General features: G+C 42.8%; 1 protein-coding gene across 7 annotated transcripts in view; it reads right to left on the reverse strand.

The window, feature by feature from the left end:
* Positions 1–6,468: 6,468 nt before the first annotated feature.
* The window catches only part of rhbdf1a (rhomboid 5 homolog 1a (Drosophila)), a 497,373-nt gene continuing 477,657 nt past the window's right edge, over positions 6,469–26,184 (reverse strand). For all 7 annotated transcript variants that reach the window (XM_038819453.1, XM_038819449.1, XM_038819450.1 and 4 more), the window contains 3 exons: positions 21,133–21,233; positions 13,451–13,604; positions 6,469–7,833 (listed from right to left, as the gene is read on the reverse strand). In XM_038819453.1, the coding sequence (XP_038675381.1) occupies positions 7,414–7,833; positions 13,451–13,604; positions 21,133–21,233 (675 nt within the window). In that variant the 3' untranslated portion in view covers positions 6,469–7,413. The remainder of the gene's footprint in view (positions 7,834–13,450; positions 13,605–21,132; positions 21,234–26,184) is intronic.

Here is a 26,184-nt window from a genome sequence, read left to right on the forward strand (position 1 = left end):
CAGAGACTCGATACTGTTAACCATTAATAATCTCCCCTGCACTTTCTCTCATAACATTACAGTAACAATCAGATCAGATGTTAGACTAAATTATGGTAAATATGACTTATATATTTACATCTGTGTTCCACAATAGTATATGAAAGGTTGTCAAATATATTTATATTCTGTAAGACTTAACACTTGAAAGTGTTTCTTAGTCCAATCCAAACATCTACTGATTTCTTTTCCCATTTTATGAGTTTAGAACAGTACAGCACAGAACAGGCCCTTCGGCCCTCGATGTTGTGCCGAGCAATGATCACCCTACTCAAACTCACATATCCACACTATACCCGCAACCCAACAACTTCCCTCTTAACCTTACTTTTTAGGACACTACGGGCAATTTAGCATGGCCAATCCACCTAACCCGCACATCTTTGGACTGTGGGAAGAAACCGGAGCACCCGGAGGAAACCCACGCACACACGGGGAGGACGTGCAGACTCCGCACAGACAGTGACCCAGCCGGGAACCGAACCTGGGACCCTGGAGCTGTGAAGCATTGATGCTAACCCCTATGCTACCGTGCTGCCAGTTCTATATGACAATAAAGCCTTTCCTCATTCAGTAATTCAATATTTGTGTCTAAAATAATTGAGTCTCAGCTTTAACTTACTGAACTAATTAGAGGACTTCTCCAGAATCAAACATCACACAAACATGCTGGTTAATCACTTGTATTTTAAAAACTGTTTGATCTGTAACTTGCAGAGAATGAATTTCTAGTTCTTCAATAGCACTTCAAATGCAATGGAGTATTTCCAGATGGTTTCAATGATTACAAAGGGATACATGGGGGTGAGTTTCCTGCAGGGTGTCTCACTTGTCCACCCAAACTTCAGCAAAAGTCCTGGAAATAACAAGCACACCACTTTTCAAAGGCATGATTTAATGTGACAAAGAGAGTCCTGTTTTGGACACATTTAGTGGGGTTGCAGCACCGAGAAGCATTGCGTTATTTAACGGCATTTTGCAGTTTGTTTTGGCCTTGGCGAGGAACACCCCAGTGAGCCCACACTTACCTCATTTCCAGAGTATTCGTGGATCGGGGCACAATGTATAAATGCCGTCCCGAACTTTCAACTCCCGTCAGCTATCCTGCCATGGCCACTGAAACCACCCCCCAACCCTCTGCACCCAACGTACCTCTTACGGAGTCCTGGATACCCCTTCACCCCACCTCTTAAGGGCAAGGCACTCCCTGGGCCCGATTCCTGGCATGGACAACCTGCCACCTGGGTGGCACCTCCATGGTGCCATGTGGCAGTGCCAAGGTGCCTGGGAGTACAAGGGAAAATTAGCACCGGGAGTTAACCAAGTCGTAAACAAATGTAAATAAAGCACAGAGATCGATTTCTAGAAAAATATAATTCAAAAGCAGAGACGTTATGTTAAACTTGTAACCCTAAGTAGGCTGTTGGTAAAGTACTATGCACGGTTCTCCTCTCCGTATTACAAAGTAGATAAAATGCCACCGGAGGAGGTACAAAATCGATATACAAGAATTGCATCAGAACTGAGAAGTTGTAACTATCAGGAAAGACTGAACAAGCTGGACTCGTTTTTTCTGGACAAAAGAAAGCAGAGGTCGCCTGTTGGAGATTTTTAAAAGTACAAAGTTTCAAAAAAAAAAAAAGGATGTAAATGTCACTGGCTAGGTCAGCAATTATTGCCCATCCCTAATTGCCCTTGAGAAGGTGATGGTGAGCTGCCTTCCTGAACCCTGCAGTCTAAGTGGTGTTGGTACACCCACTGTGCAGTTAGGGAGGGAGTTCCAGAATTGTGATCCAGTGAGAGTGAAGGAACAGCGATATATTTTCAAGTCAGGATGGTGAGCAGCTTGGAGAATGTCCAGTTGGTGGTGTTCCCATGCATCTGCTACCCTTGAAGGAGCCTTGGCGAGTTCCTGCAGTGAATCCTGTAGATGGTACACACTGCTGCTACTGTGCGTTGATAGTGGAGGGAGTGTGGCAGGGATGCCAATCAAATGGGCGGTTTTGTCCTGGATAGTGTTGAGCTTCTTGTGTGTTGTTAGAGCTGTACCTATCCATGCAAGTGACGAGTATTCCATCACACTTCTGACCTGTATAGGTGGACAGGCTTTGAGAAGTCAGGATGTTGATAGTGGAACATTCAGCAATGGTTATACCATTCAATATCAAGTGGTAGGTATATTCTCTCTTGTTGGAGATGATTAATGACTGGCACCTGAGTCACACAAATGTTACTTGCCACAGGCCAGCCTAAGCCTGGATACTGTCCAAGTCTTGTTGCATTTGGACATGAACCGTTTCAGTACCTGAGCGAATGGTGCTGAACATTGTGCAGTCATCAAGACAGGAAGGTCATTGGTAAAGCAGCTGAAGATTGTTAGGCTGAGGACACTACCCTTAAGAACTAGTGCATCTACTTGAACCGAGATGATTGACTTCCAGCAATCCCAACCATCTTCCTTGATGTCATACAATGTGAAATGCAGCCTTTATATCAAGGGCAGTAACTCTCATCTAACCCTCTGGAGTTCAGCTCTTTTGTCCTTGTTTGAACCAAGGCTGTAATGAGGTCAGGAGCTGAGTGACCTAGGCGGAACCCAATCTGAGCAGTAAGCAGGTTATTGCTGAGTAAGTGCTGCTTGATAACACTGTTGCTGATTCCTTCCATCACTCTATTGATGATCGACAGTTGACTGATGGGGCTGTGATTTTGGTTGGATTTGTCCTGATTTTCATGTACAAGACATACCTGGGCAATTTTCTACATTGTCAGACAGATGCCAGTGTTGTAGCTGTTCTGGAACAGCTTGGCTAGGGGCATGACAAGTTCTGGAGCACAAGTCTTCAGGATCAATGTTGGTCAGAACCCATAGCCTTAGCAATATCCTGTGCCTTCATACGAAAGGCAGTCACTAGTATATCCAATAAGGATTAGGGAACTTGCTACCACATGAAATAGCATAGGCAAGGGGGAAGCTAGATAAGTAATGAGAGAGAAAGGAACATAAGTGTGACACCATGATAAATGACAGAACGGTAAGGGTTAATGCTATGTCCAAATCAACTACTAGAGGGAGCTATACGCCGAACTATATAAAGCATCGATGTTAAGCCTTCTGGTACAGAGGAGAAGGCCAGAAGACAGACTGTGGTAAAGATAGTGTGAGTGAGAGTAGATCAATAGTTATTGTATTAGTAGAGATTAGCAGTAGATGAGTGTAGATTATATCTTTATTATCAACTGGTTATTATATAGAAGTGATATAGAAGTAGTGTAAATAAATCTTTAGCTTTGTTTAATATAAAAGCTAGTTGTGGTCTTTGTGAACACTACATAAGAACTAGGAGCAGGAGTAGGCCATCCGGCCCCTCGAGCCTGCTCCGTCATTCAATTAGATCATAGCTGATCTTTTGTGGACTCAGCTCCACTTTCCGGCACGAACACCATAACCCTTAATCCCTTTATTCTTCAAAAAACTATCTATCTTTACCTTAAAAACATGTAATGAAGGAGCCTCAACTGCTTCACTGGGCAAGGAATCCATAGATTCACAACCCTTTGGGTGAAGAAGTTCCTCCTAAACTCAGCCTCAAAATAAGGGGAAGTAGATTTAGGACTATGTCCCCTAGTTCTGCTGTCACCCGCCAGTGGAAACAACCTGCCCGCATCTATCCTATCTATTCCCTTCATAATTTTAAATGTTTCTATAAGATCCCCCCTCACCCTTCTAAATTCCAACGAGTACAGTCCCAGTCTACTCAACCTCTCCTCATAATCCAACCCCTTTAGCTCTGGGATTAACCTAGTGAATCTCCTCTGCACACCCTCCAGCGCCAGTACGTCCTTTCTCAAGTGAGGAGACCAAAACTGAACACAATACTCCAAATGTGGTCGCATTAACACCTTATACAATTGCAACATAACCTCCCTAGTCTTAAACTCCATCCCTCTAGCAATGAAGGACAAAATTCCATTTGCCTTCTTAATCACCTGTTGCACTTGTAAACCAACCTTCTGTGATTCATGCACTAGCACACCCAAGTCTCTCTGAACAGCGGCATGCTTTAATATTTTATTGTTCAAATAACAATCCCGTTTGCTGTTATTCCTACCAAAATGGATAACCTCACATTTGTCAACATTGTATTCCATCTGCCAGACCCTAGCCCATTCACTTAACCTATCCAAATCCCTCTGCAGACTTCCAGTATCCTCTGCACTTTTCGCTTTACCACTCATTTTAGTGTCATCTGCAAACTTGGACACATTGCCCTTGGTCCCCAACTCCAAATCATCTATGTAAATTGTGAACAATTGTGGCCCAACACGGATCCCTGAGGGACACCACTAGCTACTGATTGCCAACCAGAGAAACACCCATTTATCCCAACTCTTTGCTTTCTATTAATTAACCAATCCTCTATCCATGCTACAACTTTACCCTTAATGCCATGCATCTTTATCTTATGCAGCAACCTTTTGTGTGGCACCTTGTCAAAGGCTTTCTGGAAATCCAGATATACCACATCCATCAGCTCCCCGTTATCTACTGCACTGGTAATGTCCTCAAAAAATTCCACTAAATTAGTTAGGCATGACCTGCCCTTTACGAACCCATGCTGCGTCTGCCCAATGGGACAATTTCTATCCAGATGCCTCGCAATTTCTTCCTTGATGATAGATTCCAGCATCTTCCCTACTACCGAAGTTAAGCTCACTGGCCTATAATTTCCTGCTTTCTGCCGACCTCCTTTTTAAAACAGTGGCGTCACGTTTGCTACTTTCCAATCCACGGGGACCACCCCAGAGTCTAGTGAATTTCGGTAAATTATCACTAGTGCATCTGCAATTTCCCTAGCCATCTCTTTTAGCACTCTGGGATGCATTCCATCAGGGCCAGGAGACTTGTCTACCTTTAGCCCCATTAGCTTGTCCATCACTCCCTCCTTAGTGATAACAATCCTCTCAAGGTCCTCACCTGTCATAGCCTCATTTCTATCAGTTGCTGGCATGTTATTTGTGTCTTCCACTGTGAAGACCGACCCAAAAAACCTGTTCAGTTCCTCAGCCATTTCCTCATTTCCCATTATTAAAACTCCTTTCTCATCCTCTAAAGGACCAATATTTACCTTAGCCACTCTTTTTTGACTTACGCCAACCATCGTCAGATTAGAAGCACAAAAAACACCACAATATGGATACTTTGATAGGGTCAGATGAAGTAGGTTGGGCGGAACTTCATGTGGAACATGAAAGCTAGCAGCGACCAGTTTGGCTGGTTGACCGGTTTCTCTGCTGTAAATACACAATATCAATAATGCAATTCCCCCCCCCCCCCAACTGTACGGAACAGGCAGATTCGGAAGTTCATGCAGGTCTCCGAGCATGTTAAAAATGGTAAATTCTCATCCAGTATTGCACAAACGAATTGCAGCTGCTCTCTCGGGGGGAGTGTGTAATTGCAACATAATGAAGTTTACATAGGCCATTTCCATGATGAATGTGGATTCAGTAGTTTATAATGGAACGGCCACAACCACAAGTGCAAGGATTTTTATTACAGGCAGATTGTTTAATGACTTGACTTTAGAACATGTAACCACTGATATTGAAAATCATCCCAAGAAGAAGCCCAAGTCAAATTAAAATTGAATGAGTTAAAATTTATAAAAAATGTACAGCGTATCAGAAATACACAATCACTGAAATCTGCTGTCTGCCACTTATTTGTAGATATTTTATATCTGGCAGCTGGTTAGGATTCAATACCTGGACAGCAATTTCTAAATCTCAGCATAGAATGTCATACATGCCTTAATATTCTTAACCTGTAAGAATATATTATGCAAATTAAAAAGAATGGACATTTTATGCATACAATGATTTGAGTATTTGACTGATACAGGCACAGAACACCTGTTTCAGATTGACTGTTTCGCCTGTTGGCTTAATCGACTGACACTGTTCAATACATCTTTGGAGATGAGGGACTCTGTGAAGACCCTTGCATGAGGAGCTGAGGTTTCTTAACACTTTATCTACAGGAATTATAATAAATCTTTAATAATAATATATTAACAGCGCATTCAAATTTATAGAATTATAGTATATACAGTTAAAAGATGTATTTTTTAAAAAAGGGAATGCTGCAAGTGTTGGACAGTACATAATATTTGTTGGATGCACGCAATGCTTGCTAAGGGAGAGAAAGCCAGGCTGATGTCGGAATGGAACTCTTGCCACCTCGTATCTGCATTAGAACACGTTCTTGGCATAATGGAAACTTGCAATGCATGGCCTTTGTTCCCTAGGTTGTACATTTAAGCGAATGTACTTGTCTTCAGTAAATTTCCTCACGCCAAGCTATGCAGAATGTAAACTTACTGATTGAGTGAGAAAGTTTGCACAACAAAAGTCACACATCTCTGCTTCAGTTTTCAATTATGGCGTGTAACAATAACCCACCAAATAATATAGCCAATGAACCTTTATTGTTGTCAGAAACAATGTTAGTGTTTATAAATTGCCAACTTCAGTCACAGATGCAGTTTGTGGTTTGAAGAAAATGTATTCCCTCAAAATACATCATGCAATGAATCGGAAAATAATAAACAGTCTTCCAGCTTCGGGTACAACCTTAACTTTTAGTTCTGTTATTCTGATACTGGGCACAAGTGTTATTTGGATCCTGATCCACCTAGATTTGAAATTTCCTGCCCATATATACCTACCTGAACCCAGTGGTACAATATGGTAGTTTAAAAAAAAATCCTAAGACAGGTGACTGACAAGAGTGCACGTGGGGTGACGAGACTTAGATTTTCCTGAAATATTATCAATTATAAAAGTGAGTTTAAAGGCAATCTTCTACCCCTGGGACCTGATCAGTTGTGATTACACGGTTTCAAAAAAAATCTGAAGGGGAAAGGATGACAACATCAAAAATTTAAACTCGAAACAAAGTACGGCTTCTGTCATGTATCCTGCAAACCCGCAGTCCAGTCAAACGGTAGCTAAAACACTACCTGAAATTCGTAACCACTTTAGCAGTAGTAAACAATACAAGTTTTGATTTAGTGCTAAAACTAGTGTAATACAAAATTGGCAGCACAAAACGTTGGTTCAAAAATAATGGGGAAGGCACATCGGTCAAATTTAGAGATGGTGCCCACAGTCCAGAGATGTACACGGAGCATCAAGTGCTAAATGTTACTTTTGAATTAAAAAAAGACAGCATCAGACAAGGATCTGAATGATTACTTGAATATCAACATTTTGGTAGAGTAAATTCTTCTCAGTGTCCCCATGATGTAAATACTGCTAACAACCAAATCTGTAACTTTGCTTGATGTTTCTCAGTTCTGAGCAGTCCATTTAGTGTAGATGTGCATTGAGGTCGTACTTTTCACAGAATTTATCTGTGAATGGAATACAAGTCATATATTCACACCATTCACAAGTTATTGGGTACACGTAGAACAAAACCACCAGCCCCGCAAAAAGTCCGACAAAGGTGACAAGGAAGATCATGATTTGGCATCTCTTGCGGTACAAGTCAAATCTCCCGAAGCTGATGTATGGGAGGAATGCGAACGATAGGAAAAATCCACTGATGAAGCCGGAAATATGGGCAAAATTGTCAATCCATGGGAGCAGGCCAAAGGCAAATAGGAAGAAGACAAGAGCAACCAGTTTGACAAAAGCCCTCCAAGGCCTGGCGAGAATCTGCCAACTCTGGAAGAGCTCCACAAAAAGACAGGCAAGGATGCCAAACTGAGATCCTGCAGGCCCAACCTTGAAGACACGGAAACAAAACATAATTAATTCACCATAGAAGAGAATTGGAATCCTTCCAAATCAGCAACACAGTCTGTCCTCAATGCCACGCCACCATTTTGGATACAATTCTATTTTTACTTAGCTGTCTTTGTACAGTTTAGTTTCCACTGATGAATATCTTCCAAATTGAGGCAAAAATTGTGAGGTAAATCAACTTAAATTGAATGAAGCATACCCTGCACTGCTACTGAACAATTTCAATGGTGAAACAAGTTACAATTAATTAATTTAAATGAGTAAACACAAGTGATTAAGTCACATTAGGTTAAACACAGCATTTTTGCATATTAAGAATGGTGTGATGAAGACGAATTAGTACAACATAGCTGGTCTTAGTGGACAGCAAATAGTTTACAATCTACTTCAATACTGGTCTTCAATTGTCAACTCCAGTAGCAATTTTAGCAGTTTGCCGCATCAGAATAAGTGTCCTGGGTTTTTGTTGAGAACCTGTTTTGCCCCACAGTCTTCTGATGAAGGCCACTTAACTGTCAAATGTCTTTTTGATGCTGACTAACCTGCTGTGTTGATTTTGAGGATGAGGTGTATTGCTAAGCAAGTGGAGTGAACTACGTGTTCAATCTCATCGTGCTACACCTGACCATTTGATACGGACACTGGATGGGGAGAATATTCCACCCCCAAGATTGACATTTTGTCCTCCCCCCCCTCCCAACTCCTTTTTTCCCCCTTAATTAAGTGGCCAATCCACCTAACCTTTGGGTTGTGGGACTGAGCTGCACGCAGAAACAGGAAATATGTGCAAACTCCACATGGACAGTGATTCGGGACTGGGATTGAACCCGGGTCCTCGGGGCTGCGAGGCAGCAGTGCTAACCACTGCGCCTCCCCAACATCTCTCACCTTAATGAGCACAGAAGAAACATCGGAATAAAGGCAGTAAAGGACGAATGAAGAGTCATGCGAACTTGAAATATTCACTCCATTTCCCTCTTTGCAGAAGCTGCTGGGTGTTTCCAGCATTTATTCTAGCACTAATATATACCCCTTTTAAATAAAGAGTGCACGGCCAAGAACGCGGGTTGCACATTCTGTAACTCTGATTAAGTGGATAAAGGAATCATTTTGTCCACTTGGGAGGCGGGGGGGAGGGGGGGGGGGGGGGGGGGAGAGGAGAAGGGGGAGGAAGAGATCTTTTACTTCATCTGGGCTCACTCCCTTCGAAATGTTCAGCAGGACCTGTCCCGGCATGGGCAACCCGACACTGCGAAGGTGGCATTGCCAGGTTACACTCCATTCCTATGGTCGCCTTCATGTATCACCTGGCGAGGTTTGTCCTGCATTGTTTTGAATGTGATTATTCTGCATCCGGCTAACAGAACAATATCTTCTAGTGAGATGTCACCTCTGACAGACCAGACGTATTGTTGGCTGTGTTTGCTGTATCTCATTGGGCCATCAATGGGTCACATGGTGAGAGAGAATCTGATACCTCTCAGCTTTGCTGGTCTCATCTCGAATTTGACTCAATTTTGGTGGCATTACATTCACTAGGAAATGGATCTTTATATCTCAAACTTTTATCTTGTCTTCTCCCTTGGTGGCAACCGAGATAGAGCATCTGCTAGCACCATTTCCCTTCCTTTGCTGGAGCTCTGCACAGATATTCCTTGTAAATGAATATCTGTCCAAGCGGTAAATGATCACTCTCCGCTATGAACTTTCTTCCACGGAGATACGGATAGAATTTCGTACATCCATACACGACTGTAAAGGTGCTTTTGGATGTGAATACTATTGGTTCCCCCTCTTGAACTAGGGCTGCCCCAGTCCTTTTGTAGATGCATCTACTGGCAGAGTGACAGGTTTTGAGTTGTAGTATGACAAACTTGCCTATACTATTTCTTTTGAGTTTGTTGAAACTCTTCTCACGTGACTCTTACCAATGGTATGCAACATCTGTTCTCATGAGCTCTTGTGTGTTTGCTGTGTTCTGACATGTGGTATGAAACAACCCGTAGTCGACGTGGAGCGGATGCTTCCTATTGTGGGGCAATTCAGATCGAGAGGTCATAGTCTTAGGATAAGAGGTAGAAAATTTAAACAGAGTTGAGGAGAAGCTACTTCTCCCAAAGGGTTGTGAATCTGTGGGATTCCCTTCCCCAAAGTGTGTTGGATACTGGGAGAGTGAGTAAATTTAAGGAGGAGTTAGACCGATTTTTAGTTGGTAATGGGGAGGACAGTGGAGTTAAGGCCAGGATGAGATAAGCCATGATCGAATGGCGGAGAAGACTCAATGGGCCAAATGGCTGAATTCTGCTTCTATATTTTCTGAACTTATGAACTCACATGCTGGATCAAGTCAAGGGAACTTCTCAACCATTTTTGGTCTTTTGGAGCATCCCTCTCCAAGGTGGCCATGACTCTTTCAGCATGCAGACTAACTTTATTCCAAATAGCTAACATTCTGCCACCTATGTTTGCCGTTAATTTGATCCCAGCTTGGTGCAATGCAGTGGCAGTGATTGGTAGGCTTGCTATGTATTAATCCCTGGCACTTCAGGTTCAGGACAGGAAAATTATCATTAAAAGAACCTTAGGGGTGCGGCATGTGGTGCAGTGGTTAGCACTGGGACTTCGGCGCTGAGGACCCGGGTTCGAATCCTGGCCCTGGGTCACTGTCCGTCTGGAGTTTGTACATTCTCCCATGTCTGCGTGGGTTCTACTCCCACAACCCAAAGGTGTCCAGGTTAGGTGGATTGGCCATGCTAAATTGCCTCTTAATTGGAGAAAAAAATAATTGGGTACTCCAAATTCATAATTTAAAAAAAAAAACCTTAGAATCCCTACAGTACAGAAAGAGGCTTTCCGGCCCACCAGGTCTGCACCGACCCTCTGAGCATCCTACCTAGGCCTACTCCCCCACCTCGTCCTCATTACTCCACCTAACCTGCACATCTTTAGACACCGAGGGGCAATTTATCATGGCCAATCCACCTAAACCTGCACATCTTTGGTCTGTGGGAAGAAACCAGGGCACCACAAGGAAAGCCACGCAGACAAGGAGGGGGAAAACAGGTGGCACGGTAACACAGTGGTTGGCACTGTTGCATCACAGCTCCAGGGTCCCAGGATCAATTCCCGGCTTGGGTCACTGTCTGTGCGGAGACTGCATGTTCTCCCTGTGTCTGCGTGGGTTTCCTCCGGGTGCTCCGGTTTTCTCCTGCAAGTCCCGACAGGCATGCTGTTCGGTAATTCAGAAATTCTGAATTCTCCCTCTGTGTACCTTAACAGGCGCTGAAATGTGGTGACTAGGAGCTTTTCACAGTAACTTCATTGCAGTGTAAGCTTACTTGTGACAATAAAGATTATTATTATTACATTCAAACTCCACACAGTTTACCCAAGGACAGAATCAAACCCGGGTCCCTATTTCTGTGAGTCAGCAGTGCTAGCCTTGAAACCAAAATGACAAACAACATTTCCTAAAGAACTAGTTGGAATCTTTACTCTGTACGTCTGCATTCCTGAACAAATTTGAAATTAGAGAGTACAAACTTGAGTCCATTAGCAATTAATTTTTTTATTTTGTTGAACTTAAATTTTTTTTTTTTTTTAAAAAAGAGTACCCAATTATTTTTTTCCAATTAAGGGGCAATTTAGCATGGCCAATCCACCTACCCTGCACATCTTTGGGTTGTGGGTGTGAAACCCACGCAGACACGGAGAATATGTAAACTCCACACGGACAGTCACCCAGGGCTGGGATCGAAGCCGGGTCCTTAGTGCCTTGAGACAGCAGTGCTAACCACTGCGCCACTGTGGCGCCCCCATTAGATTAGATTGTCCAAAAAGTTATTTTATCCTTACAATGAGCAGGGGAAAGAGATTCCTATCCTATTAACGTCGGCTAGAGTGGCTCATCTTTCAGAAATAAGCCCTTAATCTACTGTGCCATCCAGTCCTCAAGAAGCTGTTCGTTTACCAGTTTAGAAAGTGGCAGTCCAAATCATAAATGTCAAAGAAATAATGGCTCATTAGGCTGTTGCATATTTAAGAGAAACATGAGGCAACCCTATCATTACTAGAGATGACTGTGAACGACATGGACATTTGCTGGCGAAAAAAATCTTTTGTTTCATGTTATTTGACTAATGTACGACACAGTCTGTAAAACCATGAGTGACTCAAGTGAGATGACTTCATAAAGTGGCCAAACCCTTTCAGATCCATTTCTATTTAACATTCAAAAACCTTTGATGCAAATTAAATGGACTTATGCAAAAGGAGCACAATCTACCAGTCACTACAAAAACATTTTAATGGACTCAATTAGAAGGTGGCATTTGTAAGATTGCAGGGTACAGAAAATTGCCTGCACTTGTTTAAAAATGTAGTGCATTGGTGATGTTTATTTCATTCGCCCCCTGCAATTAGCTCCTGCTCACGAAAACAGCAACAAATTAGACCGTTCTGTTATTCAAAGAGCAGCACAATTCTAAAACTTGTAGGAAAGCGGTGTACAAAATTACATTTTTGATCCTCTTTCACATTCAATAGAAAATACCAATTAGAATTAAACATAATTCAGCAACTACAGAATATTGGTATCAAACTCTTTCTAGATGCAGATTTTATTTTGAAGTGGTTTGATAAGCTACAGTGCTAAAAAAAAGTATAAAGAGATTCAAAAATCAATGAAATTGCTGATTGCAACGTGACATAGCTGTGTTTAGGAATACCAAGAATGGCTGCGCCTTTCCTTTCTGATGTTCGCAATTTAGTCTTCCTTCATAGGAGAAGGAAGTGAATCTATTTTTTCTGTAACTGTGTTGAGCATGAGCAGCACGGTGGCGCAGTGGTTATAATAATAATAATCTTTATTACTTTCACAAGTAGGCTTACATTAACACTGCAATGAAGTTACTATGAAAATCCCCTACTCGCCACACTCCGACGCCTGTTCGGATACATGGAGGGAGAATTCAGAATGTCCAATTCACCCAACAGCACATCTTTTGGGACTTGTGGGAGGAAACCCGGCACCTGGAGGAAACCCACACAGACACAAGGAGAATGTGCAGACTCCGCACAGACAGTGGTCCAAGTGGAAATCGAACCCGGGACCCTGGCGCTGTGAAGCAACAGTGCCAACCACCGTGCCACCACTGTTAGCACTGCTGCCAAACGATGCCAAGGACGCGGGTTCGATCCCGGCCCCAGGTTGCTGTCCATGAGGAGTTTGCACATTCTCCCAGTGTCTGCATGGATCTCACCCCCACAACCTAAAAAGATGTGCAGGGTAGTTGGCCACGCTAAACTGTCCCTTAATTGGAAAAAAACTGATTTGGGTACTCTAATTTAAAAAATTCATGTGAACTTGGCGGTAATGGATTCGAAAAAGAAGTGACTTTCCTTTGCTAAAAATAAAGTCGAAAATTATATTTGTGCAAAAAGTATTTTATGAAGCTTTGTGTGCTTAAATGTTGTTCAAGTCCTGCAGCTGCTTAGTGCTGTTTGATAGTTAGCAACTGAATTTGCACCAAATCCATTTCAGCCAGTATGATAATCTGCATTTCACATTGTGGTGTATATCTGACCAGTTACCTACCTCAGCTCGATACGGCAAGAATATGGCACTGGCTAGGTTTCCAGTGATTCCACTAAGGATGTAAATGATAGAAATCCGAAGCCATCCTGCTAGTTTTTCAAGGTCCCTTAGGATTGTCATTTGGAAGCAGATGGACACAATACAGTGGAGGATCCTGTGGGAAAATAATATATAACAAAAATATAAAAGATCTGATCACAAAATAAAACTTAATATTTTGGGAGGATTTAATCTTGTCCCCAAAAACCAAACAATTAATTTGTTATAAAAGCAAAAGGGGCTGTTTAGCTCACAGGGCTAATCGCTGGCTTTGAAAGCAGACCAAAGCAAGCCAGCAGCACGGTTCGATTCCCGTAACAGTGTCCCCGAACAGGCGACTAGGGGCTTTTCACAGTAACTTCATTTGAAGCCTACTCGTGACAATAAGCGATTTTCATTTCAAATGATTGCAGATGCTGGAATCTGAAACAATATCAGTAGGTCTGACAGTATCTGTGGAGAGAAAAGGGAGCTAAAATTTCGAGTCTGGATGACTCTTTGTCAAAGATCATTTTGTTACATTTAATTTAAACGGTTAGCTCAGAAGCACTCAGTCCAGAATAAAATTTTAACAGAGCAGGTTCAATTCCTGCTCCAGCTGAGATAGGCCTGGGACCCGCCTCCTGGCCTACCCTTGAGAGTGGAAGGCAATGGCAAACCACTGGCACAATGGCAAAACAAAACCTGTCAAGGAACCAGCTCAGGATAAAGCATCAGCTGACAATCAGCCAAGATCCTGCCTTTGGGAAGAACACACAATAGAATGGAATATGAAACAATATAATTTATTACTGGTGTTATCTTATATTAAAGGCACTATACAAATACAAGTTGTCACAAGATCATGCCTCTGGTACTCACTGCCTGTTCACAAATGATACCCATGATATTTTTCTTGGGTTTTGGTTGAGACTAGGAAAACTGCATTTCTTTTTGGTGATCTTGCCTGGTGATCTTTCAAAAGTAATAGTGGACTTACTAAGTTCATCCTACAGCAAACTTTGTAACGATGGTGCTTGACAGTGGTGTGAGGATTTCAGGACTCTGATCCAGTAATGATAGAAGTAAAGCAATGCAAGTCAGAATGATATGGGACTTGGAGGTGATGGAGTCTCTTGCTCTCTTTGGCATAAATGCTCATACTCCTCCTGGCTCCACAGATACGTATAGACTCCAATGATCGCTTTGAGGAGTGCTCATTCGGGTTCTATTGTTCTGGCAAAACGGACCCCCGACTGTGATGGGATTTCATGCCAGGATGCGCTAACCAATTTGGCCTCTGGCACTCTCCTGGCATGGGCTGAACATGCACCATTTGAATTTCATATATCACTTGGTCACTTGTATTTGGTTTACTGTTACAAAATGTGAAAATTAAAATGCAGGCATGTATGAGACAGAGCGAGAGGGAGAGAGGGACAGAGGGGAAAAGAGCTTGAAAAAGACTAAGTGAACCCTTAACTTGATGGAGTCATACAAAGGGCATAGTGGATTTGCCGTCTGCTATACAGCTCACAGAATTTTCTAACCCGGTGAGGTGAATTGAAGGGAACATCAGGTGGAGTATTGCTTCACTTATTTTGCATTTCTACCAGCCTTCTACCAGCATGTAAGTAAGCAAGAGGTAGATGAGTCCTATTGGAACTGAGTGTGATATATGCCTCAAGACACAGGGCAATCTTTCATGAGTTTTCTGTATCAGAGTTTACAAAGGAAGCGGAATCTGACAAAATATCATTAGAGGCTGAGGTAGTAAAGGCAAAGAATGAAAATTGAGAGGGAGGAGACTGGCACTGTAAAATAAGTCGCCATAGTCCCAGATGATCATAGGCTGCTTTCCCAAGCTTCGAAGCTCCGGAAAAGACCCCCAGCACAAGCCCCAATGCACTATGCAAGGGCCCCAGTCCCCCTTGCACCCCTCCCAACACCTGTGAAGGGCACCACAGCCCAATCGCACCCGGCTAGAAAATGCTAGCTTGGGACCTTGGCAGTGCCAACCTGGCACCCTGGCAGTTCCACCTGGGCACCTTGGCAGTGCCAGGCTGGCACTCAGGTGGCACCAGCTGTGCCAGGGTACTACCCTGCCCAAACAGAATGCACCTGGGGGCATCCAATCCCCTGGGAGACCCCGACGAGTGCCATTCCGTCTGGTTCGTGTTTGTGGAAACGACTTGTCAGAGGTCTCCAAGGCGAAGACGTAGATCCCAATGCCTTGGTTACCTTATAGAACTGCATATTAAAGTCGACTAGCTGCCTTGCTCTAATATGCAGATTTTCCTAAAATTGATCCTGCTCATAAATGGGTGGGCTTCACATTATGGCGTCTCACAAGATTATGTCAGATCTCGTGAGGCATGGTGAAGTGGGTAGATCCCAGGATGGGGGTCTCCTGTCTTTTACTGGCCACGATGCGCCATGGCAGGCTGCTTTTCAGGTGCAGCGTAGCCGGTAGATCGCTCCCTACATCTACAGGACCCCCCCCCCCCCCCATGGATACACTTTTCTAGTTTCACCTTCGAAGAGCTGTAGCAAATTAGTCAAATTTCTTTTCGACAACTTCTGCATTACCTGTTGCTATTGGGATAGTTCTAGTGTCCTCCACCATGAACTCTCTGGTAAAATATAAATTGAGTGTCTCTGTCATTTCTGTGTTCTCTAGTCTTGTACTCTAAGGGACCAACATTAACTTTAGCAACTCCTTCCTTTTTATATACTTGTAGAATCCCTTGCTATCGGTTTTTATATTTTGCGTTAAGATTTCTTTCATAATTTACGTTTGCTCTTTTTATTACTTTTTTTAAAGTAACACTTTGTTGGCCTTTAAATGTTTCCCAATCCGCCTGCCTGTCACTAACCTTTGCAATATGATATACCTTATTTTTTGCCTTTATGTTATCTTTAACTTCCTTGCGTCAGCCATGGGTGCATTTTCCCCCTCTTACAACCTTTCTTCCTCTAGAACATAGAACAGTACAGCACAGAACAGGCCCTTCGGCCCTCGATGTTGTGCCGAGCAATGATCACCCTACTCAAACCCACGTATCCACCCTATACCCGTAACCCAACAACCCCCCCCCTTAACCTTACTTTTTAGGACACTACGGGCAATTTAGCATGGCCAATCCACCTAACCTGCACATCTTTGGACTGTGGGAGGAAACCGGAGCACCCGGAGGAAACCCACGCACACACGGGGAGGACGTGCAGACTCCGCACAGACAGTGACCCAGCCGGGAATCGAACCTGGGACCCTGGAGCTGTGAAGCATTTATGCTAACCACCATGCTACCGTGCTGCCCACTCTGGAATATAATTTAGTTGAGAGGAACTGAATATCTCCTGAAATGGCTGCCACTGTTCATCAACTGTACTACCTTTTAGTCTCTCTGCCCAGTCCACTGGGGCTAAATTTGTCCTGATGCCTATGTAATTACCTGAGTTTAATACCAGAACAATACTAGTGTGGATCTCGGGTTTATTGCCCTCAAACTTAATTTGAAATTTAAGCATTCAATGATTACTTTTCCCCCGAGGCTCCTTTACTACAAGATCATTAATTAATCCCACCTCACTACAGAATATTAAATCCAAAAAACCTGCTCCCTGGATGGTTTGACAACATATTATTCCAAGAAACAATCTCTAACACACTATAAACTATTCCTTGAGGCTACCTTTGTCAAATTGACTAATTCAGTCCATATGCACCTTAAAATCACCCATTATTGTCATATCATTCTTATGAGCCCGTATATTTCCTGGTTTATACTGTGTCCTACTGTGGAACTACTATTAGGGGACCTATACATTATTCCAACCAGGGACTTCTGTCCCTAGAAGAACAAGGGCAGCAGATGCACAAGAACATCAGCTGCAAGTTCTCCTCCAAGCCACTCACCATCCTGACTTTGAAGTTTATCACCGTGACTTCACTGCCACTGGGTCAAAATCCTGGAACTCCCTCCCTAACAACACTGTGGGTGTTCCTACATCATGTGGACTGCAGCGGTTCAAGAAGGCAACTCACCACCACCTTCTCAAGGGTAATTGGAGATGGACAATTGGGAGATTGTGAGGGGCAGCACGGTAGCATTGTGGATAGCACAATCGCTTCACAGCTCCAGGGTCCCAGGTTCAATTCCGGCTTGGGTCACTGTCTGTGCGGAGACTGCACATCCTCCCCGTGTGTGCATGGGTTTCCTCCGGGTGCTCCGGTTTCCTCCCACAGTCCAAAGATGTGCAGGTTAGGTGGATTGGCCATGCTAAATTGCCCTTAGTGTCCAAAAGTTTCCTTAGTGTTGGGTGAGGTTACTGGGTTATGGGGATAGGGTGGAGGTGTTAACCTTGGGTAGGGTGCTCTTTCCAGGAGCCGGTGCAGACTCGATGGGCCGAATGACCTCCTTCTGCACTGTAAATTCTATGTAATTAGTACTGGCCTAGCCAATAACACCTGAATCCCAGAAAGAATATAAAGAAATAACATTAGGATGGTAATAAGGAATTTTACAAATGAAATAAGTTTCTCTGATTGTTTTCTACAGAAGCTGTTTTCTCATTACCTGGAGAAGTCTAAATAAATGTTCAAACATTTTGGGCAACTTTGGAGCACTGATACTCTTAAGGCATTATACAGGCTGTTTCTTACAGGCACCTTCTCATATGACACTGTAATTTTTTAGATCCAAGCTGGATACCATCCTTGCTATACCCAGTATAGTAATTTATTTGTTTTGATTCTGTTGGAGAGGAAATCCAAATGTTTCCTTGTATAACATCTATTGATATCGCGAGGGTCACTCATGGTTCTACAGAATTCATCCATAATAGACTAAATCTGCTCTATAGTTTGCTAATATGGCCATAATAACCCTTGACACACAGTCAAGGCCTGCAGCTTCACATCTTCACCATGAGATGGCACTGTCACATGAGATCCACTAGTATTTTAAAAACAATGTTAAATTCAAAGTCAGTCTCAAGGCTGAGTTTGCTGTCAACTCCGTGCATGTACAGTCGTTTGCTGATGGCCGGTCCTAGTTAACGGCCGCCATCCTATAGGCGGCAATGGGCAACAATAAATCAGCTTATTTACTTGCAAGGCCTATGTGCCACGCATCAAAATAAAGTGGCTGTCAGTTCTTTAAAAAATCACATTTAGCTCTGCAATATATTAATTCATTGATCCTTCTTAAACTGAAGAGATTTGAGAGTGTGAAGAATGCGTAGATGTTCTTGTCCCTTTGCTAAACCATTAGAATTAATGAGCTCAATACACATTTCAACACTGTTTTCTTTGTTGTGTTGATGGAATCTTTAAGATCACTGAATATTTAGCAATATATGTTCACAGTGCTTGTAAACTGCAAGATGACAGAAACCATTAGAGTTGAAGCCTTGATGTGGGGTAATAATTCTGGATTGTCTCCTCGTAAGAGACCATAAAATTTTCTCCAAATGTCAATAAAATGCTAAAGATTCTGCGCAACCTTCCGACCACGTGATGAGTGGGATCCTAGGAATCCACAACTTAACAGCCTATTAGAATAACCAACTTAGAAATCAAAAGTGGATTGGCGGTTCACTGTGCAAACTGATGCGTACACGTCATTTTATTTCACGTATAGACGGGTATCGGTGACTATCTTGCATGGACATATTGCGTTTGCAGCAGACATTGTGTAATTTAAAAACTTAGCACAAATAGTCAAGTGTCAAAGCTTGGTAAAAATTTGCGTGGAGAAATTATTTGTGGTCATGGGTTATGGTGATAAATACTTAACCCATGGTTATTTAGCTGTAAGAAAAATTAGAGCATTAAAAATTTCTGTAGTTTAGGATGATGAGAATTTAGACCAAGGGCTTCCTTGATTAGTTTAATAAATGCCACAGTAAGTCTAGTGTCAATTCATATAAAATATAGACAAAATATAATAATTAAAATTTTCCAATTAAAGAGCAATTTTAGCATGGCCAATCCACCTATCCTGCCCATCTTTTGGGTTGTGGAGTTGAGACCCGTGCAGACAGAGGAGAATGTTCAAACTCCAAATGGACAGTGAGCCGGGGCCAGGATCGAACTGAGGCAGCTGTGCTAGCCACTGCACCACCGTGCTGCCCCTCACTCGCTATTAATCTAACACTTAGTCCGAACTACTATTTCTGAGTATTGTGAAAATGTTTCCATCTGAACTGTGCACATGGAACTTAGAAAAGCATTCCATGGTATTAAATTGACACTGCTCTGTAATTATAACATTATTTAATCATTGAAATGGTTCCAAATAGGAAATACGGAGCTTTTTTTTTGTTCAGAAGGAAAACTAGATTCAAAGGTAATTACATTATTTTTGTTGAACTCAAATATTCCAATCAGATATTGGAAAACTTGAGTACTATACATTCTGATGCAACTGCATTGGAGTATTGCTGGATTAAACATTGCCCCTCCAATTAACAAAGAGGTTTATACTGCAATAAGCTGCACAAAGCTGATTTTATCTGTGCAAGTGTTCAGACACGTGCAGGTGAAGCTGGTGATGAGCAGCAGGAATTAATAAACTGAAAGTTTATGCATGGGAGAATTACAACATAGTTTGTGGAAAGGTCCTGTAACTTGGCACCCTAGGATTATTTCAACTGTCAGCAACAACAGGGTAAGGGTCTAATGATGACACTGATTAACAATCCATTTTTATCCAGCCCCTGAGGTTTATTTGCCTTGGGTTTGCACAGCTGTTGAGCAACTGTGCGGGTAGCAATGCAAACAATGTCACAACCTCTCTCGACAACACCCCGTCCAGATCAACTACGTTGTCTCTTTGGGTAAAAACTCAGGACAAAAGATTATTTTGCCTGTATAGCATTAGTTATTGTGTCCTCACTTTCAACCCTTGTTTTTTCTTTTACTCCAAGCACCTTTGGATGTTTCATTCCCGTAACGGTGCTATATGCTATAAGGTGCTATAAGTTCTTGTTATGTTTGTACAAACTAAAGAAAAACATTGGAACATGCTCCATTTTGCTTCTGTGTAGGAATTCAAGTTGAGGAGTGTTAGTTCTCATCAGGGTAGGCAATAAGGCTGACATTGGTAAGAAAATGGCCTTTCTGCTTTGGTGTACACACAAAAATCTGAATGCAAGGATTGAATTGTAAATTGGAGGGGTTATGCCTGGGACTCCCAATGTCACACTGGTCTAGGATATTACTGGGAGGAGTGGTTTCTATTGATTTTTTGCATTGTTTAGAGGCAAAAGTCCCCATTCACAAGCCCAGTTGATTAAAATTTTAGACAGCAACATGACAGCAAATATTATTCTTTTCCCCCCCTAAAATTTGGAGTACCCAATTCTTTTTTCCCCAATTAAGGGCCAATTTAGTATGGCCAATTCATCTACCCTGCACATCTTTTTGGGTTGTGGGGTGAGGCCCACGCAGACACGGGGAGAATGTGCAAACTCTACACGGACAGTGACCCAGGGTCGGGATAGAACTCGGGTCCTCAGTGCCGTGAGGCAGCAGTGCTTACCACTGGACCACCCTCAGCAAATATGATTCCAAATAACCCTTGCACTTATTATTGCAGTGCACTTGGTTTATTAAATTGCAGTTTGGGCCTCAGCTTCATGCTAATGAAAATACTTACCCTGCGTGTAAAAACAATGAAAGCCAGAGTCTATAAAACTGATCAGGAATTTCAGGGTTGAGGAATGGCAGCAGTCCGCACACATCATCCATGCAGTGTACCTGGAAACAAACAGCATATTCTAAACTCCGGAACAGCATTTTTTGCATGGTCATGTGTCATTTCAAAATATCTCAATTATAAGAACATTCAAGGATGAGAAAAGGTCACTGGAGGAGATGTCATCCAGAGTTTCCTCACGTCGTATCCTCTTTGCCCCCTTCTATCTCATCCTGTAAACACTATGAAAAATCAGAGATGCTTTCGTCTGAAACTCCTCACTCTTCACACTAAAAACGTACACTTGTCTCGCTGTTTTCTTTCTAATAGAAAAATGGTGGCCACACCGCTACCAGTTTAGTGAAAAGAGGGCAGCTCTCCTGACAATGCGGTGCCATTCGATCTGACCCTAATGACCTCTGGAGACTGGCAACATGTGTAATTCAGAGCAGAGACTGGAGGAGTGGCTTTCATGTGCTGAGTTGCTGGGTTTTCATGCAGAAGCTAGGCAACCGGATAGACCCCCATACGTGTTAGCTCACCAAACAGCAAGATCACATACTAGCTCTGCTGTGGAGTTGCTAACTTCAAGGTCCAACCTACCAAAAGGTGGCAGACAGCAGGAAATTCTAGATGCATGGGACAGCTTGCCAAGAAGCTTGTGCAAAAGGGTTGAGAGCATAGACATGGCCAGCTCCAATTTGCCTAGAGCTTTTGCACAGAAAATGGTTATCATTCTATTGACCAAATGTCTGTTTCACATACACACATAATAAAATGTTTGCTCGACAGTTTTGACTGCAGCCTGCTGGGGCAGCCTGGCCAACACACAATGAGGCTCTACAATCTGCAGCCAAGTCTTCAAGGCACAGAACTGATCAAGGCCAACTACCCATGATATATCAAGCTTCATCAATTTAAGGACAGCAGTCACCCATCTCCCAAGCTGTAACCACCTGGGATACACTCGACAGGAGCACATGGGACAGGTAACAGAGCCCAAAGGACAAGTAAGTGGTTGCTCAAAGGTGACTCTTAATTATTCCTATCAACTGTAAAGGACTTTTCCTGTTGATCCCCTTATTTCCTATTGAGAAGGTCAAATTTGAACTGAGAGGAAGGATGGAGAGGTTCTACAATTCATGGGCGTTATTCATTATGCACTTTCGAGAATTGGATTACATCGAACATTGGGGAGGGGGTGGGCTGGGGTGAGGGGGACTGTATGTGACAATGGTGACTATGGGTGATTCCTTTTTGTCATTTATTTGTGTTAACATGTGGGCTAATGTTTGGGGGTTTGGTGGGAGGATGGGATCATTGTTATTGATATGGGGATTGACATTGCATTCGTTACTGATTATTGTTGAGTGTAAATTTGGGAGAAAATGTGAAAAAGGAGAATAAAAAAATATTTTTTTTAAAAAGTAGAGCACGGGAAGTTAGTAACTCAAAGTTGCAAGATAGTACACGGTGCGATGAAGATTTAGATTTTGAATTAAAGAACCCAGACTTTATGGCACCCGAGGGATTTGGTTTGATTGGTTGGCTGGTGGCAAATGGATTGACCAAGGGCCACATTCTGCCTGGCAGGGTTCTGCCAGGTGGGGTATTTTCAGAGAGCCCAGGCAGAAAGCTCATGGATTCTGAGAGGACATGTTATGTGCTGCTCTCTCTCTCTCTCTCTCTCTCTTTCTCCCAAATGTTACCTGCCTGCTGTTTCTGCTGAGAAGGCTCGAGACTCTGATGAATCTACAGTGAAAACCATTACAAACTGAAAGGAAAGACATCCAACTGGAGACTGAAGAAAGATCTAACAGGAAGACAGCCATCTGAAGCAGAGACTTTTATCCTTTTACTTTTAGTATTTTACTTTACACCCCTCTTTCCCTTCTGTGTTTGTCTGACTTGTGTGTGTAGAGGGCAGGGCAAGGTAAGGCAGGGGGAGGTTAGAAATTAGATAATAGTTAAGCAGTTTTATTTGTTGCTTATTTAATTATAGTTATTGTTATTAATAAAAGTTAAAGGTGTTTGAATTTACAAACCTGGTGACTGTAGTTATTGAACAGCCGAAGACCAGAGACTTTGGGTATTCTTAAAATAAAAGTTAATTTCAATTGTGTCCCACCTGGTCAAGTGGGACTGGAATTAACCGTGCACTAGCCCAGGGGTCGTACTGCAGGAAATGCCGTGGTGATTGTGTTCACAAGCACCTGCTGTCCTTGTCCTTCCCAGTGATGGAAGTTGAGGGGTTAATTTTAAGAAGCCTTGGTGACTTTCTGCAATCTAACCTGCAAAGAGTACTCTGCGGCCGCAGGCATTGGTGGAGGAAGGGAATGTTTAAGGTGTTGAATGGGTTGCTTTATCCTGGATGGTATTGAGCTTCTAGAGTACTGCTGGAGCTGCACTCATCCAAGCAAGTGAGGAGTACTGCATTACACTTTTGACTCATAGATGATGGAAAGATTTTCAGAGTCGGGATGCGAGTCACTTGCCACAGAATTCCCAGTGTCTGACGTGCTATAGTATGGATGACGTGTGGAATTTCTAGTTAATATTTTGGTGAATGATGACCACCGAGATGCTAATGGTTGGCAAATATGGCAATGGCACTGCCATTTAATGTCAAATACGGCCTTGCTGTCAAGGCCATTCACCCACATGTCACTGTTGGATGTCAGCTCTGGCCCACAGATGTAATGAGGTTTGGGTTGATAGGCCCTTACACAGCCCAAACAGAGTGCTGGTGATCAGGTCATTGATGAGTTAATGCCACTTGATAGCATTCATCACTTTGCAGGTGATCATGGAGTACACTGATTGGCCGATTGGATTTGTCCTATTTTTGGTGGAAAGAAAATTTTCCACATTGGATAAACGCCAGTGTTGCAGCGGTCCTGGGACTGCTTAGCTAAGGGTGCAGCTAATGCTAGAGGATTACAGCTGGGACATTTTCATCATTGTCAATCTTTGCTGTATTCCATGCACTCAATCAATTTTTGGATGACATGAGGAGTGAATTGAGTTGTTAACATGGGGACATCAAGGGCAGCACGGTGGCCTAGTGGTTAGCACAACCGCCTCACGGCGCTGAGGTCCCAGGTTCGATCCCAGCTCTGGGTCACTGTCCGTGTGGAGTTTGCACATTCTCCCCGTGTCTGCGTGGGTTTCACCCCCACAACCCAAAAATGTGCAGAGTAGGTGGATTGGCCACGCTAAATTGCCCCTTAATTGGAAAAAATAATTGGGTAATCTAAATTTATAAAAAAAAACATGGGGACATCAGAGGAGGTGGAGGAGGATGCACTTCTGGCTGAAGGTGCTCACAAAGGCCTTATTTCATGCACTCAAATTGGGCTATGGCCATTATGGAGGACAAGGATTTTCCTGGAGTCACCTCCTCCTGTTAATTATTTAATTATCTACCACCATTCAGGGAACAGAGGGAATTCCAACCATATGCAGTGGTCAGGACAATGAAAAGGAAAAAAAAAAACTTTAGATCATTTTAAATAAATTTGAAAAGTAAGTTCAGCAAAGATTCTTTTAAGCTCAAAGCCAGGAAACGGCAGGTAGGGGTCATTAATATTGTACAGTTTAATCTTATTTATTGTTTATAATATTGTTGTTCCTTTAAAAAATGAGTCATGGGAAGTTAATTGAAATGAGATTCAATTACATCTACACATTGACTTGTTTATAAAATAAAGTAGCTTAAAGATTTAGATTTAATTTTACCTCAAGGATTTTCATTCTGTCTGTGGAAAGATTAACTGAAGTGCACATGAGGATGTATGAGAAAGACAAGATAGCCAGCATAGATCTTGGGAGGTACAGGTTCACCCCCGAATGGAAGACACTCAGGGCTGAACAGCACCTCAGCCAGGCCGAATATTTATAGCAAAGTCTGAAATTTACAAGAGGCCATGAACACTGGCAAGGGATTCTGATTTTTAAAAAGCAGAATACAGTGCATGCTGGAAATCTGAAATAAAAACACAAGGCCTGGCTGCATCTTCGGAAGGAGAAACAAGAGTTAGGATTTAAAAAAAAATATTTTTCTCAAGTTGCTACTTGCTGCCCTTCACTACAGATGGAATGTAGGTTGGCCTTTGGGGTGCATCTTCTCAAAGGCAATTAGGGTTACATAGAACATACAGAACATGCAGCAGGAGGCCATTCGGCCCATCAAGTCTGCACCGACCCACTTCAGCCCTCACTTCCACCCTATCCCCGTAACCCAATAACCCCTCCTCACCTTTTTGGTCACTAAGGGCAAGTTATCATGGCCAATCCGCCCAACCTGCACGTCTTTGGACTGTGGGAGGAAACCGGAGCACCTGGAGGAAACCCACGCAAACATGGGGAGAACGTGCAGACTCCGCACAGACAGTGACCCAGCGGGGAATCGAACCCGGGACCCTGGCACTGTGAAGCCCCAGTGCTATCCACTTGTGCTACCGTGCTGCCCTTTTTATTGGCATTTGAGCAAGGGTTGGGTCAGGAGAGATTGAATGACAGAAGGTCTTCCAGGGCCAACAGGAATGGTGACGGGGCAAGGCAAGAACCAAAGAAACAAAAGATGTGCCTAAAGCAGGTATTTAGCTCTCTGAAAGGAAACATAAGTAAAAACAAACAATGTAAAGAAAAGGAATCAAAATGGAGGACAGAGAATAAGGTCTGAAATTGTTGAACTTAATGTTGAGCCCGGAAGGCTGTAAAGTTTTACTGGAACATTGCAAGAGGCCAAGGACAGATATGTCAGCGTGAGAACAAGATAGAGAATTAAACAGGTCATGAGAAGCTCTGAAAAATGGTCACTCAATCTTCATTTGGTCGCTCAGAGTATAGAGGGCCAGCAAATACAGTGCACCAAATTGAAAGAAGTACAAGCAAATCACTGTTCACCTGGAAACAGTGCTTGGGGCGTTGGACGGTGATGTAAGAGAAGGTAAAAGGGCAGGTGCTACATCTGCTTTTGTATGGAAAGGTACCGTGGAAAAAGGGCAGGGT

This window comes from Scyliorhinus canicula, chromosome 15 (genome assembly GCF_902713615.1).
Source record: "Scyliorhinus canicula chromosome 15, sScyCan1.1, whole genome shotgun sequence".
NCBI lineage: Eukaryota > Metazoa > Chordata > Chondrichthyes > Carcharhiniformes > Scyliorhinidae > Scyliorhinus > Scyliorhinus canicula.